This window comes from Pinus tabuliformis, chromosome 4_1 (assembly GCF_031772625.1).
Source record: "Pinus tabuliformis cultivar Carrire ecotype Pingquan chromosome 4_1, CPIR1, whole genome shotgun sequence".
In the NCBI taxonomy this organism is placed as follows: Eukaryota; Viridiplantae; Streptophyta; class Pinopsida; order Pinales; family Pinaceae; genus Pinus; species Pinus tabuliformis.
The window spans coordinates 809580568-809598577 of NC_142303.1; the positions used below are offsets into that span (position 1 = coordinate 809580568).

At 41.2% G+C, this 18010-nt stretch overlaps 1 protein-coding gene across 2 annotated transcripts in view; it reads right to left on the minus strand.

The window, feature by feature from the left end:
• Positions 1-2102: 2102 nt before the first annotated feature.
• LOC149178696 (uncharacterized) overlaps positions 2103-18010 on the minus strand; it is a 163004-nt gene continuing 147096 nt past the window's right edge. For both annotated transcript variants that reach the window (XM_089423702.1, XM_089423703.1), the window contains one exon: positions 2103-2580. In XM_089423702.1, coding sequence (XP_089279828.1) covers positions 2478-2580 — 103 coding nt within the window. In that variant the 3' untranslated portion in view covers positions 2103-2477. The remainder of the gene's footprint in view (positions 2581-18010) is intronic.

The window sequence follows — 18010 nt, forward strand, 5'->3', positions numbered from 1 at the left end:
TTATTCATAGTTCAGCACAGCAGTGCAGAGCAGTGCATTGATGGTAGAGATAGTACAGACAGATAGATGGATTAGCGGATGGAGTTCTCCCTAGTTGAGAGGGAGTGTTAAAATTGGCAACTAGGGCCAAACTCCATGTGGGTCACCTTATTTGGGGCAATTGATATTTTTCTTGGATTCTTCTCTCCAAGAGGTGTAGGATTGATCTAAAGATCATCCGATTCCGACATGTATATATGGAGATATGAATTTATTTATATTCTTGACAATTTGCCAAGGTCGGCCAGCAAGCAAATTAGTTATTTTTCACCCCCAACTTAACCTCAACATTGTTATAAAAGGAGGAGACCTCATGGCTTCATTTCACTATCTCATCTCATCCTTCTTTCTCTTGTTTGGGTACGCATTTCTAGGGTTGTCTCTCTCACACATGTGAAAGGTGAATTCTGATTTTTCGTTAGGGCAGCGTTGACTAAGGTTGACCGAAGTTGCAGAAGGGTTTTTGACTGTGTTTTGGACAGCGTCTTCTCTCCTTGAGTGTGGATTGGGTTAGGCTGCCTCTCCTAGGTAGGCCGCAGTTCTGGACAGCCTTTTGGACCCCTCCTTGACCCTGCGTTGACCAGTGTTGACTGTGCTAGGGCTGACTACAGTTGACCGAAGTTTGACAATGATTTTCGGACTATTTTGGGCTGCCTCTCCTTGTTGTTGGAGGCCGAGTTGTTTGGATTGATGACTGAGCCAATTGGAGGTCAAACCTGACCTGTTTGACCAGCTTTGACTTTGTTGGTTAGGGTTTGTTGTTGCTGTCATAAAAAATCAGAATTGTATATTTGTACTATCTCTCTCTCTCTGTTGAATTATTGAAGAATATAAGAAGAATTGATCAAGGGTTTCCCCACATTGGGGTTTGTCCCTGGTTGGTGCCACATCTTGTGTCATCTTGTCTTGGCTTGTCTTCTATTGTTTATGTTTATGTTCTATCTGCATCTTACTATCACGCTGATGTGATTGCTAATCTGGGAATTGATATTGGGCTCATAAGAAATTTGAAGTAAATTTCTCTTAAGCATAGAACATACCTAAATTTAACAATGTTCCTGCACATCAAACAAAGAGATGGATGGCAGGTATGGCAACATAGAATCATGCAGTTAATAGGCTTTGATACCACTATCAAAGGTAACTGCAATGTTGTATGATTTCTCATTAAGGTGTAATAGTTATATGGAAGAATTGATGTGAACTTTGGTTTCATATTCCAAGGTCGAGTGACTTTCTATTCACCTATGGCTCTTCATTTTCCATTATTTACAATATTTACAAAGAATTATGTGTCCAGCAAGGTCATATCTACGTTTTCCACAACAATTTGTTCTTCAATCCTCGAGCTAATGGAAAAAAACAAAAACAAATTTCTACATGTATTGCGAAAGGTTTTCAACAGGTTGAAAATAACATGTAGGTTTGGGGATTTTATCTAGCATTCAATTCCTAATGTCAAAATTTATGTTCTCGGTCTTGGCTCTTGGTCCTTCTCTTCTTAGTGAAGCTTGATAACAATGATGATAGGTTCCTGTTACTAGCCCAGCTTTAACATATTTTAAATATCCAAATGGATCTATGATTGTGGGATTCTCCATATTGCTTTCGAAAATCAAACCTCAAAACCGACATAAACCGTATCAAATATTAACTCAATCCATCAACCTGTATAAATAAAAAATAAATTAATATCTTGACATTCAAATTCAATTGTTAGAATAGCCAATAGGGTAAAGAGACAGCTTGCTTCATATCCTACAACATCGTGAACAGGTTAACCTAATGGCTAATAAAGCTATGCAGAGTAGCGTCATGATAATTTCTTTTGGGTTCGGTTAGTCACAATACATAAAAAATAAAAAAATAAATCTTACAACTAATTGTAATTTTATCACCATATTATTCATTATAAGGTAATTTTTACCAAGGTGTTCAGATCCAATTTCAAAAAGAACCATTGTAATAGTGAGGAGTAATTATCCAGCAAATTATATGCAGCAAATTTGCATCCTTCTAACTGCCAATGCAAAGCTTTAATCAATAGCAATTCATATGCGTAATTAACAAAAATGAACATAATCTCATTTTGACCTAGCCAATTGTTACCTTATTTTACATTTTCTCCATTTTATTGTAATTTGTTTGTCAACAAAATAGAAAATAGATGCTCCGGTTTCTTTTCATATTGATTTTCAGGTTATGAAAAAGAAATATAGCAGACAAGTATAATTGGCTACTGGTGATAAAAATAATAGCCTCAATTCATTTCCTGGGGTGATTCATAAGATTTCTAACACTTATCACAAATTAAATATACAACAAAGACACTATCTGGTATATAAACAGACTTGAATATCAACAAAATGAATGAGAAGTAATTTCTACGAGGTTGTAGTTCGATAGTAAGAGACAAAGTTTGCCTATTGTTAAGGTAATCACTGCCAAAAGTACCATCCCTTTTTTCCCTGCGGCTCTTGAATATTCCTCTTTTCCTCCTTTCTCTTTTCCAAGCCTTGCTCCAAAGCTTCTAGCCTTTTCCTGCAGTAAAACAAGAAATCAACACAAGAATTTTTGTTGCATACGATAAATAGCTTAGGTACTTCAAAAACTACTAAATATGCCTTGCCTACACTGAGTAGACAAACAACAGAATGTACAAAACACAAATCCATTACCATGTTCTCGATTTAGTTCCAATTTTACAATTCCTATGCAACAAAAACATATTCCCTGTTGCTTCTTTCAATATTGGGAACATATCAAGTTGGGAAACAATATTGAATGCATCATAAACATTTCCAAGACCATCCCTAGAAACTCCAGTCTGGAAATATCATTTCCTGTTCTATGAAAACAAATTTTTGGTACGAGTCGGGCTTACATGACATAGATGTTTTCTATCTTTTTATTTTGGGCTGGCAAGAGTCAAGGCTTACTCTAACTCCACACTACATGTTCATGTTCTTTCTCCAGCTTTAGAAGGTCCACAACAAACCACAGACAATTTTTGTAGCAAGAAACAGTTTCAGTGACCCTGTACATTCTGCAAATTGTTTGGCCTTCTGAGAAGATGAACAATATAAGCCAATATAAAGCAATATGAACAATATATGAACAAAATGGGAAAACTCAAAAAAAGTATAAAGCAATATAAGTTTCAAACAATAAAACTTTGAAGTTACTGCCCATCCATCTGTATGTATTCTTTAGATAAAAAATTGTCTTGCTTGTACATCTAACATATAGGCATCTTGTTTCCTGTTTTCTTGAAAAAAAATTGGGTTTCTCTGAAACTCATACTTAGTTCTCCATCCCAAGGGACATAATTCTGATTCCATTCCCTCACGGGTTAATAGAATATGTTTGTTCATTTACAGAATAATGGAGGCATGTTAATTTTTGACTCCATGACCCATGACCTTAGCCTTTGGGAATATGCCTGCTATAAAATAAAATAGGTATTACACAACAAAAATACAAATGTTGTCATGTGTTGTTCAAGAACTTCTGCAGCATAAGTTGCATTTAGCAATAACTACTTCCAGCACCTAAGGCACAAACACTTTGATAGAATTCTATCCTTGCAAGAATGTAGAGGTAACTTTACAGAAGATGATCCAGAAAATGGGGTATATTTGAAGATCTCCTCATGAGGATGTTCACTTTTGTAGGTTCTGACCCTTTGTGGTATGCTGATACGGAGCTTGTTCATCAGGTTGTTCCCTGTAGAATTGAGGTCCTTAACAGAAACTATCTCTCCTGAGAACTTGAATGGGTGAAGTGGAGAAGTGATGAGGGAACTCAGGAATGAAAAAGTCCCAAGACCTAATGGATTTTCGATAGAATGTACAAGTAGAAGCTGTTGAGAATGGAGTGATCCTAACATGTGACTACAGTGTACCCATATTAATCATTATTTATGTGATTAAGTTCAAATTATGATCATTTATTGTAAAACTAGGTTATGGTTAAGAAAACCTGGTCAACTTATATGTTGACCCATAACCCCTCTAGAGGAGGGCATCCTACCTCTTGAGTTGTGTATAAATACACACTTAAAGGTCATTTGTAAAATATTATATTTTCATCATTGAGCTAAGGCTTTCTAATATAAAGTGTTTTAGCATACAAGAACCCATATTTAGTGTTGTCTCATTCTTGTTCCTTACCTGATTTTTCTCTCATTTGTGCACTTGACCTTTATCCTTTAGCACATTAAAGGACAGCTCCAGTGCACTGTTTTAGTTTTGTTTCCGTTTTATTGGCAAGATTTTGGGTTAGCTTTTTGGTTCTGTTTGATCCCCTTGATATTTTGTGATGTCAACATCTGTGAACTAGGGTTTCCAGATCTGATTTCTCAACATGGTATCAGAGTGGGTGTGTACCCGCCTTACCCTTTTCACTGTTAGTTAGGATTTCTTCATGGATTCATTTTTTTTTACACTGATCAGAATTTGCATCAGAAGATTGTGCCTAACTTACTAAGTACTGGGGCTGTTTCAAGGTGATCATATTTGCTGAAGGGAACCTACTTAGACCTGCATTTAGCCTATTTTATGCACTTTCCTGGAGATCTTGTCCGCAGATCTGAGCATGCTTACTGATATATTTTTCGGTCAATTTTTCTTGTGATTGCAGAACCATGGTTTGGGACCATCCATTTAACTCAAGTTCAATTGCTAATCCATTGGTATGGGCTGGTGGCCTCGATGTTTTTCTTGTGATGACAAAATCAATGTTTCAGACCATCCTTTTTTCTCATTTTAAACAGTTGATCCATGGTTATGAGCTTGTAGAATCTGTAATATCCCAAACGGGGTATTCGACTAATTTTGTAGAAATCTAACTCAATGTTTTAAAACTCCGACTCCGACTCTGACTCGGCCGAGGATCGACTCCAACTCGGTATCAACTCGGCTGGCTCAATTTCAATGACTCGGTCGTTGTAAAAAATACATTAAATATTTATTTTTTTAATAAAAAACATAATCTAAAAGATTTTAAACATAATTTTAAAGATGTCCATTCATGTTTCCAAACACAGCATTATAATGTAGATGGAAGACAACATATGATCAAAGTAGGCTCATGAACCAATCCATTATATCAAAATGGCACCCAGTGCATTGTCCAATGGCAATACATAGTCAACTGTCATACATGATCAAAGACTCAAAACAAAAAACACAACCAAGGAGGCTAGAAATGGCCTCTACAACAAAAGTAAATTGTGACCAGACTCCAATACTAGTACTACTGGCTAGTAGCTACTACCAGAGGAGCCAAGATCACGTCGATCAATCTCTGGATCATCATCAGAGTTAGACAGGGGGCCCCATGGCTCCTCCTCATCATCATCATCTCCAACTACAACTGTAGAAGTGGTACCACTAACAGGCTGTGCAACTGCAGCAGATGCAAGCTGAGATAGAGTAGATATGCGGCTGCGCTTCTGTCGTGGCTGAGCAGAGGAAGCACCTACAACTGGAGTCCTTGTTGGCTGTGAGACTGAGGCTGGTGGATCGGGATCTGCATTCAACTGAATAGCATGTTCAAGTTCAACTGATGCCTCAAGATCTAAATCTAAATCAAGATCCTCATCAGCATCAAACTCTGTTGGACGACTCTCCACTACCCAATCTGATGTTGGATCAATGTCTTCCAACACAATGGGATCTGAATCAGTTCTTTTGTTCAGCAATTGGTTTCGTCTGAGCCGGAGGTTGTATTGGACATAAACTAGATCATTTAACCGTTTTTGATCCAAACGGTTTCTCCTCTTTGTGTGAATCCTCTCAAAGACAGACCAATTGCGCTCACACCCAGTTGCACTACAAGTTTGACTCAAAATACGAATTGCAAACCTTTGCAATTCAGGACAATGGCCACCAAAGGCCTCCCACCATTGTGCTGCAAAAAACATAGGAGTTGTAGAAATCTCTGTTTTCCCACCCCGGTTTTCAGTTTCTCCTTATTTCTCCCATGTAGTTAAATGCCCATTCCCATAACCATGCATTTAACAGAAAGAAAAAAATAAATATTGCTGAAAACACAAATTCTGGAAATTTTTCAGAATGCTGGAAATTGCAGAATTAAAAATCAGCAATCAAAAACAGCCATTAAAACACATTAAAACACTGATATTTTTGGTCAACTTGACCCTGGAAAAACCCCCTACAACTCTTGGGAAAAACCAGTTTGAGAGCTCTTCTTTATTTCTGAAAATTGTCTTTTTACAGTGAGAATTATTCAGCAAAAAATCAGCAAGCAAATTTACAACTTATCTCCTTTCCCGTGCCTCACAGCAATCTGGAAATTACAGCAAACATGACAGCAATAAATGTTGTACGGCCTCCGTTTTGTGTGCAGAAAAATCAGCAAACTGCTCCTTGATTTTTGTGCAAAAATCTGCCTTTCACTATGTGTTGAATCAGCTGTACAAATCTGCTCAACTGTTGCCTTGGAATGTGTGCCAAGCTGTTGTCTCCTTCTCCTCCCTGCTCAGAAATCTCTCTTGCTCTCTTGCTCTCCTTCTCCCAATCTGCTCATGAAAGAATGAATCAACTTTTCCTCATTTTCCTCCTTTAATATAGCTCCAAGTGACTTTTGGGTGATCCAAGTGACTTTTGGGTGATCTCTAAATCTAATGGCTGAAATAGATTTAGATCAATGGTTGAGATTAAATGCTCATTTAAATCTCACTTTCTATTTTTTAATTCACCCCACTTTAATAAAGACCCACTTAGTCATTTATTTCCAAAGTCACTTTTCCTTTCTAATTTTTCATTTACTTTAAAATTAGACTTAGTAACTTTATCACTTAAAGTCACTTTTAAATTAGATTTAACTTTATAAAATTATAAAGTCACTTTAGGAGAAAAATTAAATTCTTTTGGACACTTTTCCCTAGGCCAAAGATCAAAGCCTAAGGGAACCACCTGTCCTCCGGTACCAAATTTCAACACTCCCTCTTACCGAGGAAGGTGTTCCTCACCACACCCATCTTGTCTCTGAAGTAGACATGCTTGCCCCGTGGTAAGGCTTTGGTAAGAATATCTGCAACCTGCTCATCAGTGGAAATATACTCAAGTTTCACAACTCCCTTCTGAACATAGTCTCTGATGAAATGATATCTGATCCCGATATGCTTTGACCTGTCATGAAATACTGGATTCTACGTGAGTTTAATGCAACTCTGATTATCACAGTAAATCACTGAAGGTCTCAACGGCTGACCAAATAAGCCAAACAACATCTTGCGAAGCCAGATGGCCTCACAACTAGCTAGACTGGCTGCCATATACTCTGCTTCCGCTGAACTCAGTGCTACTGACTGCTGCTTCCGGCTGAACCATGACACTACTGCTGAACCCAACCCAAAACAACACCCTGAAGTGCTCTTCCTATCAGAAGCACAACCTGCCCAATCAGAATCAGTGTATCCTGCCAATCTCACTCCATCTCCCTGCCTGTAGTCCAGACCATAATCCACTGTCCCCTGCAAGTACCGCAAAATGTGTTTTGCAGCCACCCAGTGAACCTTCCTAGGCTCACACATAAACTGACTCATCGTGTTGACTGCAAAACAGATATCTGGTCTAGTGTTGACCAAATACATCAAGGAACCAATCAGCTGCCTGTACAATGTGGGATCCACCAACTCGGAATCCGAAGCATGAAGCTTCTTCCAGTTGGTGATCATCGGTGTCGACATGGGTCTACAATCCTCCATGTGGAATCTGCTAAGGATGTCCACAATATACTTCCCCTGCCCTAGGAAGAAATGCCCCTCCTCCTGCCACACCTCCAAACCCAAAATGTAATGCATCAGGCCGATGTCCTTCATCTCAAACTCCGCCGCAAGATCTCTCTTGCAGTGCTCTATGAGTCTCTCTGCACCTGTAATGATCAAGTCATCCACATACAGCACCAGAATGAGAGGCTCCTCACCAATCACAATAAAGTAAAGGTTCGGATCTGCCTCACTCTTTGTGAAACCCATCCCCTGCAAGTATGCATCTATCCTGGAGTACCAAGCTCTGGGAGCTTGCGTCAGGCCATAAAGGGCCTTCTTCAATCTGCACACATGGGACTCCTTCCCATGCACCTCAAAGCCCTGTGGCTGCTCAATGTACACCTCCTCCTGTATGAAGCCACTGAGAAATGCGGTCTTCACATCCATCTGGTGGATCTTCCAACCCATCTCTGCTACTATCGATATAATGGAGCGGATCGAAGTATATCGAGCCACGGGAGCGAAGGTCTCCTCATAATCAACTCCCTCTACCTGGGAGAACCCTCTAGCCACAAACCTCGCTTTGAATTTCTCAATGCTGCCATCTGCAGCATGCTTTACCTTGTAAAGCCATCTGGAAGTAACCACGGATTTGCCCTCAGGCCTCTGCACCACCTCCCAAACATCATTCTTCATGATAGAAGAATACTCCTCCTACATGGCCTCTCTCCAGACCTGCTGGCTAGCTGCCTCCTCATAGCTAGAAGGCTCAGAGTCAAGGATGCTGGTAACCATCGCCATATAGCTACAAAACCTCTCAGGTGGTCTACTCTCTCTGACCGGCCTCTTCGGCTCAGCAACAGATGTGGCATCTCTCAAGGTGTCCTGAAGCCACTTGGGCTTCCTCTTCCCTGAGCATGCTTCTCCCATAAGAGAATGAAACTCCTCCTCCTCATCACCATCAGTAGCCTGAACTCCTGACTGTCTGTCTGCTGTCCTCCTGCCTGCACCTGAACCTGTAGAAGCTGAGGTACCGTGTGAACTTTCCATCAGTGGACTCTCCAGTGAACTGCTCTGTGAACTGCTCTGCATGCTGCCCGGAGCACCACCCCTCTGGCTCGATGAGCCACTGCTCACTAACAGACCTGACATCCTCATAGATGTACCTCCTGATCCTTCTGATCCCTGCCCACTGGATCCCTGCGACTGACTCAACTGCTGTTGAGGGTCTGGCTGATCCAGATACTCTAACTCCCGTGACCTCCTAAAGGCCCTGTCCTCCTCGAACTTCACATCCCGTCTGACAACAACTCTCCTCTGTGCAGGAATGTAAATCCGAAAGGCCTTTGAGGTCTCACTGTAGCCCACAAAGATACCCTTCTCTGCGGTGGGCTCTAGTTTGGTCCTCTTCTCCTTGGGTATATAGGAGTATGTTATGCATCCAAAGATATGAAAATGACCAATATCAGGCTTCTTCCCAGAGAAAGCCTCCTCCGGAGTCATGTGCCCCAAGGCACGATGCGGACTCCTGTTCTGCAAGTAAACAGCTGTGTTGCAGGCTTCTGCCCACAAGAACAATGGCAACCCCTGATCATGTAACATGGCTTTGGCAGCCCCTATGATGGATTTGTTCTTCCTCTCTGCAACTCCGTTCTGCTGGGGGTTGTAAGGAACAGTGAACTCCCTCCTAATGTCTGCCTTCGCACAATAGTCAACAAACTCTCCAAGGGTGTACTCTCCTCCATTGTCCGACCTCAAGGACTTGATCTTTCGACCTGTCTGAGTCTCCACAAGAGCTCTGAACTCCTGAAACCGCTTGAAGACCTCACTCTTGGTCTTCAAAAAATAAATCCAGGTCCTCCTGGAGTGATCATCAATGAATAACACATAGTACTCATATCCACTCAAGGAAACATGAGACATCCGACCGCTCACATCGGAATGAATCAAATCAAGTATCCCCGTCGCTCTGCTGTCACTGCTGGGAAAAGGGGATTTGGCAAACTTGCCCATCACACAACCTCTGCAAGTATCAAAGTGATCAGTATTGAAATCTGGCACACCTGTAGTGATCTCCCGCAATGTCCTCAAGGCTCCATGATACATATGTCCCATCCTGCGGTGCCAAATCTCACACAGCTCAGAACTGCTAGCTCTGCTGTCGGTACTACTGCTCAATGCCAAAAGGGGCTGAAATGCAAACTTGTACACATTTGCATGGCGTACACCTATCACTCTAGCTGAATCAGCTGGAGTGCCCCTGGGATACATCAACACCTGTCCTCCCCTGAACAGTACCTCATATCCTCTATCCTCCAAAGCTGAGACGGATATGAGGTTCTTCCTCATCCCTGGCACATAAAGAACCTCTGACACCTTCAAGGGAGGTTTGGACTCCCTCTGAAATGTCACTGTCCCCACCCCGACTGCTCTAACAACTCTGTCATCACCGAGTACTACCTCAATATCAGTGCCACTCTCTGAAAGCTCTGAGAAGTACTCACGGACTCCTGTCATGTGACGTGAAGCCCCACTGTCCACATACCAGATACCTGAAGATGCTCCGCTAATCGAGGGAAAAGCATGCTCCCTCTGAACCTGTGTGGCAGGTGATCCTGCACTAGAGGACTCACATGTAGTGAACGCAAACTCCCGGTCAAAAAGACCTGCAAAGTCCTCAATCTCAGCTGAAGCTGCCACATCCTGGTTCTTCCCCTTCTTCTTCTTCTTCTCCGGACACACAACTGCATAGTGTCCCATCTTTTGACAATTCCAACACTTCACCTTGGAATAGTCCTTCTGTGTGTTCCCCTGTTTACCTTTACCTTTGCCTTTGCCCCCACCACTGCTTGTGGAAGCCTGCTTCTTCCCTTTGCCTTTCTTGCCTCCTACCACCAGTGCTACGTCCTCATCCTGCTCAACTGGCTTGGCTGCCCCAAGCTGTCCTTTCCTGATCTCTGTCTGAATGCAATCATCCCAAAACCTCTCCCATGTGGGAAGGGTCTCACGTGCACAAACCCCATCAGCAAAGTTCAACCATGAACGGGGGAGGCCATTCACTGCAATACGCACCAACTCAGTGGATGGAATGGCCTCTCCAATCGCTGCCAACTCATCTCTCACATTGGTAATCTTTGTGAGATATCCAGCTGCACTATCATTACCCATCTTAATGTTCTTCAGCTTCTCCTTCAGGACCATCTTCCGGTTCTCATTGGTACTCTGGTAGAGATTGGACAATGCTGTCCACATCTCATGGGCATTGCTCTTTCCTCTCACATGAGGAATGCAATGGTCTTTGATTCCGTCTAGAATCAGCCTCTTACCCTTATTGTTCTTCTTTTTATACTCAGCCAACTGAGTAACATCAGTGGGCACAACAACAGGGTTCTGTGCGGTATGCACCATGATATCCCAGACTTCTGCCTCCTCAAAGATACTCTGCATTCTCTCCTTCCAAACGCTGTAATTTATATGCCCATCCAGCCTATCCTCCACCCTCAATCCCAATGACATCCTGCTATCCTAAAACTGAAAAATAGCACTGCTGTAGTAAAGATAAAACTGCTGTTTATGAAAAAATCAGCTTGCTGGAATTTTCTGAGTGAAAAATCAGCAACTGTAATTTTTCCTTTTGCTGTCCCAAACTGCCCTTCAGCACTCAAGCTCTGATACCATGTAGAAATCTCTGTTTTCCCAACCCCGGTTTTCAGTTTCTCCTTATTTCTCCCATGTAGTTAAATGCCCATTCCCATAACCATACATTTAACAGACTGAAAAAAATAAATATTGCTGAAAACACAAATTCTGGAAATTTTTCAGAATGCTGGAAATTGCAGAATTAAAAATCAGCAATCAAAAACAGCCATTAAAACACATTAATACACTGATATTTTTGGTCAACTTGACCCTGGAAAAACCCCCTACAACTCATGGGGAAAACCAGTTTGAGAGCTCTTCTTTATTTCTGAAAATTGTCTTTTTACAATGAGAATTATTCAGCAAAAAATCAGCAAGCAAATTTACAACTTATCTCCTTTCCCGTGCCTCACAGCAATCTGGAAATTACAGCAAACAGGACAGCAATAAATGTTGTACGGCCTCCGTTTTGTGTGCAGAAAAATCAGCAAACTGCTCCTCGATTTTTGTGCAAAAATCTGTCTTTCACTATGTGCTGAATCAGCTGTACAAATCTGCTCAACTGCTGCCTTGGAATGTGTGCCAAGCTGCTGTCTCCTTCTCCTCCCTGCTCAGAAATCTCTCTTGCTCTCTTGCTCTCCTTCTCCCAATCTGCTCATGAAAGAATGAATCACCTTTTCCTCATTTTCCTCCTTTAATATAGTTCCAAGTGACTTTTGGGTGATCTCTAAATCCAATGGCTGAAATAGATTTAGATCAATGGTTGAGATTAAATGCTCATTTAAATCTCACTTTCTATTTTTTAATTCACCCCACTTTAATAAAGACCCACTTAGTCATTTATTTCCAAAGTCACTTTTCCTTTCTAATTTTTCATTTACTTTAAAATTAGACTTAGTAACTTTATCACTTAAAGTCACTTTTAAATTAGATTTAACTTTATAAAATTATAAAGTCACTTTAGGAGAAAAATTAAATTCTTTTGGACACTTTTCCCTAGGCCAAAGATCAAAGCCTAAGGGAACCACCTGTCCTCCGGTACCAAATTTCAATAGGAGTGTAATGAGTTAGCTCAACAAAATTACAAATTATATCTAACTTTCAAATTATAAACGATTTAACAAACTTTAAAAAAAAAGTAAAACTATTAAGAATTTTAAAATTGAAATTTTTGTTTACCTGGCTCATCTGCTTCTCTTGCAATCTTTGCTAGGTTCTTCCCAAAGGTACCCAAGGCATTGGTGAAGGTTGTGACCTGTCGGTGTATCTCCAGCTGATCAGACTCTAATGGGATCATGCGATCAATGCAATCAATCAGTCCATCTCTGACCTCCCCCCTCAAAGCTCCTGACTCCTTAGCTTTATAATGATAACGTGGGTTCAAAAAATACCCAGCTGCATGTATAGGGCGATGGAGTTGATTGTTCCATCTTTCATCAATGATTGCCCAAATGGGCCCATACTTTGCCACTCTATCCTTGTATACCGTCTTTATTTACTCCTTTGCTTGATCCATAGCCTCATAAATGAAGCCCATAGCCAACCTTTCCCCAACCACCAACCGCAACACCTTAACTAGTGGCTCAGCAAGCTTCACAATCTCTGCTGCCTTTCTCCAAAAAGTTTCTTCATAGACTTTATTTTTCAATTCTTTGCCTTCCGATTTGTTAGACCAATTGCTTTGATTCCATTCATCACTGGAAAACATCTTTTGCAAGTTTCTATGTTGGGAAAGCATAGATTGCAATGTCAAAAAATGAGTAGCAAATCTAGTGATAGCAGGCCTAATAATATCCTTGCCCCCAGTGTGTTTCCTCATGAGGCTCAAAACCAATGTATGATTGTAGATAAATTTTGTTATGCTTTTGGCATGATCTATAGTGTTTTTGACCCAATCTATTTTCCAATATCCTCAAGCATGAGGTCTATGCAATGTGCAACACATGGGGTCCAAAAGATGGTCTTGTGTTTTTCCTCTAACAGTTTACCAGCAAGAACATAGTTAGAGTCATTATCTGTGATGACTTGAACAACATTAGCCACCCCCACCTCCTCAACAACCTGATCCAATAGCTGAAACAACAAGTGGCCATCTTTTACCTTATCAGATGCATCAACTGATTTTAAAAACATGGTTCCCCGTGGGCAAAAGACAAGAAAGTTTATGATGGTATGGTTTCTTTGATCAGTCCATCCATCTGACATGATGGTACATCCTGTTCTTGCCCATGAGTCCTTGAACTCTTTCAAATACTCATTAATGGATTGAATTTCTTTCTGCAAACGATACCCCCTTAGCTCATGCATAGTAGGGCCTTTGAAGCCTTTTCCAACAGCATGTATGGCATCAAACATAGGCTCATAATATGGTGAACGAGCAGCATTAAAGGGGATATCAACATCATACCACCATCTAGCTATGTACTCACAAGCAGTCTCTCTCAATTCTTTCTTCCAATGGTCATCTAAAGTGGGTTGCATTTGACTTTTACTAACTTGAGGACCATGTGCATCTGATGGAGAGGAGGGAGTGAAATAACTTTTGATAGTCACATCACCCTTTTTCATTCTACCCTTTCCCTTATCTTGAACAGAACCAAAAGAGGGAGGAACATATCGGAAAGGGTTGGATGTATTAGTTTGAGGGATAGAGGAAGAACCCTCAAAATCATAATTGGGGTTGGTAGCCATCATTTTTTGTATCTCCCTCTTCCTCCCAATTTCAGCCTGTATGTCTCTTTGCCTAGCCTTATCTTCTTTAAATTTCTCAAAGCTGGCCAACAATTGCTTCCTAATCTCCCCAATTTCTGGTGAGGTACATGGAGTAATTTGGCCTCTAATCCCTGCCAAGTGTTGTTTCAGCCTATTAATGCCCCCAGGACCTTCCTTAATTTTCCTATGGCAAAATTTGCATTGCATTTGACTATCAACCAGTTCAACATATGCCCAAGCAAGATCTCTCGCTCTAGGTGCCATTTTTTGACTAGGAAATGAAAGCAAACAATCTGAAAATGAAAAAAAAAAAAAAAAACATTGATTCAATGTTCATTTCTTTGACAAAAAACACTCTCTAGGCTTTCTAGATATGCACCTAAAATTTAATAAGCAAAAACAGATTTATAGAGGTGAAAAAAATACCTCCAGGCACAAACTGCCTCCTCAAGCTTGCTCCAAGAATCAGCTCCTCAATGCTGCTACAAATGGTTGCCCAAGAAGCTCCTCACTCCAGCTACAATGCTCGCCCAAGACTCCTCACTACTGCTCCAAAAACAAGCTCAAGAACTGCTCACTAACTCTCAAAGAAGTTCTCACTCAAATGCATGAGATGGCTGTGAGAGAATGAGAGCATTTGAGTGTGTTAAATAGGGTTTAGGAGGGGGAAATGGACCCCAAATACCATTTAACTAATTCATAAAACACATTGGAGTCCAAACCAATCAGCAAACACCTTAAAATTTCATTAAAAAATTTCAAATCGTTGTTTTGATGGGGTTACGGGCCGCTGGTTATGACTCGACCGAGTCAATATGGAAATGGCCGAGTTGGCCGAGTCATGGCTGACTCGGCCTACTGAACCGTTTCTTCAACCGAGTCACACTTCTGGGCAACGAAACGGATCAACTCGGTCGTTTCCGTTTCGAATCGGCTGAATTTTAAAACTACGATCTAACTCAACCAGAATTTCTCCATAAAATTACCATTCATTTAACAGAACATTGCCATGTAAAAATATAACCAATAGAATGCAGCAAAGTAACAACAAGATGAACAGGAACAATCTCAGCTTTTAATATAATCGATAAACTGGGGTTACATGCAAATACAACCAATATAGCTGAGATGAAAAGTTGGCCTCAAGAATCTGCTCCAATAGTGCACTGGCCCTCCAAAACTGAATTGAAATCAATCACTGCACCCGTGAATTCTGGATGAATCCACCATGGAGATGAGAAGAGTTTTCGTTCACTCTCACCAAAATCACCTGAGGGTTTCCATCCTGTGGCTACTGAAGTAAGAATCGAGTTCTCAAACCTCTCACACAAGACAATGATCAAATCCAAGATATCCTCAAATGGTCTCCTCCTCTTTTATAGATCTGATGGACCCCTCTAGAAGCCTTACTTTATTATTATTTTAATCACTTGGTACTTTTTCCCTCTTTTAATTTTAATTGACATACCCTTTTAATTCGGGAAAATGGTAAATCGGCCACCATTCCTCCTCAAGCCACTGAATGTCACTTCCCACCATCTCATCCCGTAGATCTTCTCATTTTGTTTCCAAAAAGCTATTACACTAAGGTGTTCCGTCAATTATTCCTCCCAGAATGCCACCTTAAGCGTAATTAATTGAGTTATGCCCAATAATAACCCTGTTTTCAAAAGTTTTCGGAACGCAATGGAGCGAAAGGCAAGTTGTGTGGATGATGGAATATGCCAAGCGAAGGTCATCGAATCCCATAGAAACTCCTCAAACCCCCATGAAACCCCTCCAGAATCCCTTGGGCCCACTGATGGAGTAAACCTGCTCCTGTGTCCTAGTTGCCTCTGATCCTGTAAGTCCATCCTGACCACACCATAAGGGAAACCAAAAAAAGGAACATGACAAATCCTTTTGCCCAAAGATTGCTTGCCCTCAAGCAATCCATATCTATCGACCAATCTGGCAATCCAGTGTAGCTGAGAACTAATACCTAAATCCCATACAAACCACTGGTTGATACCATGCCACCATGCCACCATGCCACCCAACCATGAACTAGTCCCTTATTGCCTAGATCCCAGACTAAACTCTGACTCGTCCTGCCATCAATAGATCCTCTTGGATCCCAATGTCACCATGGCCAATCATCAACACCCCTATCCCATGGCTCCAACTGTGCTTTGTCTCTGGTTGTAGATGTTGCTCCATCAATCGAATACCAACTCATCACTTCTCTCCAATCTAGAAATTGGTCCCTTAATGCTCGGATCCCAGACTAAACTCTGACCTGCCCTGCCATCAAAGATCCTCTTGGATCCCAATGACACCATGGCCAATCATCAACACCCCTATCCCACGGCTCCAACTGTACTTTGTCTCTGGTTGTAGATGTTGCTCCATCAATCAAATAACAACTCATCACTTCTCCCCAATCTAGACTTCCTCTCTGGTCTAGAAACTGTCTCCCACACATCATTTTTCATGATGGACTGACACTCCATCATGGCATCCTTCCAAATTTGCTGGCCTACAACCTCCTCATAACTAGAAGGCTCAGGTTTAATGATGTGGCTCATCAATGCCATATACCTCAAGAACTGTTGTGGTCATTTTCTCTCCCTGAAAGTATCCCCGAGAGTTGCATGCTTCTATGCATCCTGCAAAGTGTCATGAAGTCGTATTGACCTCTTCCTAGTCCTTGCAGCGTCTCTATGCGAATTCATTGGCTCTGTTGGCTCTACTAACTCCTTCTGATAGGTTGAAGGATGAACAGTTGGACTAGAGGGATTTGTATCCTTCAGAGCCTCCCGCTTCTCACCATCAATCTCCATATGAAGCTCTCTAGACCTCCTAAAGGCGACCTCATCAAAAGTAACATCTCAACTATCCTCAATGTAACGTTGTCCTAGAATGTTTATCATGTAGGCCTTCAAAGTCTCGTTGTTCCAACAAAACTACCCTTCTTTCAAGAAGGTTCTAACTTCTTCATCCTCTCCTTAGGCACGTGGATGTATACTCGACAACCAAAGATCCTCAAATGACTGAACTCTGGCTTCACTCCTGTGAATGCCTCATCAGCAATCTTGTTCTCCAATATCCGGTGAGGACTCTTGTTCTAAACATAAACGGTCGTGTTGGATGCCTTTACCCATAAGAACATGGGTAAATCCTGATCATGAATTGTCATCTTGACGGCCTCGAAAATGGACCTGTTCTCTATTTTCGCAACCTCATTCTGCTGAGGGTTGTAAGGTACTATCAACCTTTTCTTGATCCCTATCTCCTTGCAAAAATCACTAAAGTCCTTGGAAGTATACTCTCCTCCATTATCTGACCTCAAAACCTTGATCTTCTTCCCTGTCAAGTTCTCTACCTGAGCCCTGAACTCTTGGAACCTGTTGAAGACCTCATCCTTGGTCTTCATGAAGTAGATCCATGTCTTCCGGGAGAAATCATCAATGAATGTCACATAGTACAAGAAACCGCCTAAAGATGACACTGTCATCGGTCTGCATACATCTGAATGCACTAGATCAAAGATACCCTTGGACCTACTGTCATTGCTCGGAAAAGATCCCTTTGCATTCTTTCCAAGTGCACAAATCTGGGTGAGCAAATCTTCGATGCCATAACTCACATAAACTGATACTATCATGTACTAATGCCTTGGGTTGGACGTCCCAATATTTTGTACAATCCTCCCTCTTGAACACCAATCGCTCCTGTCAAATCTATGCTCGAGCCCTTAGGCCATACAAGAACCTGACCATCTAAAAATGCAACTTTGTAGCCTCTATCCTCCAACGCTAAAATAGAGAGCAGGTTCTTATTGAAATTTCTAAGTCTACTTAGTTAAAAACCCTCCATGCACTTTATCTTATTTATTCCTAC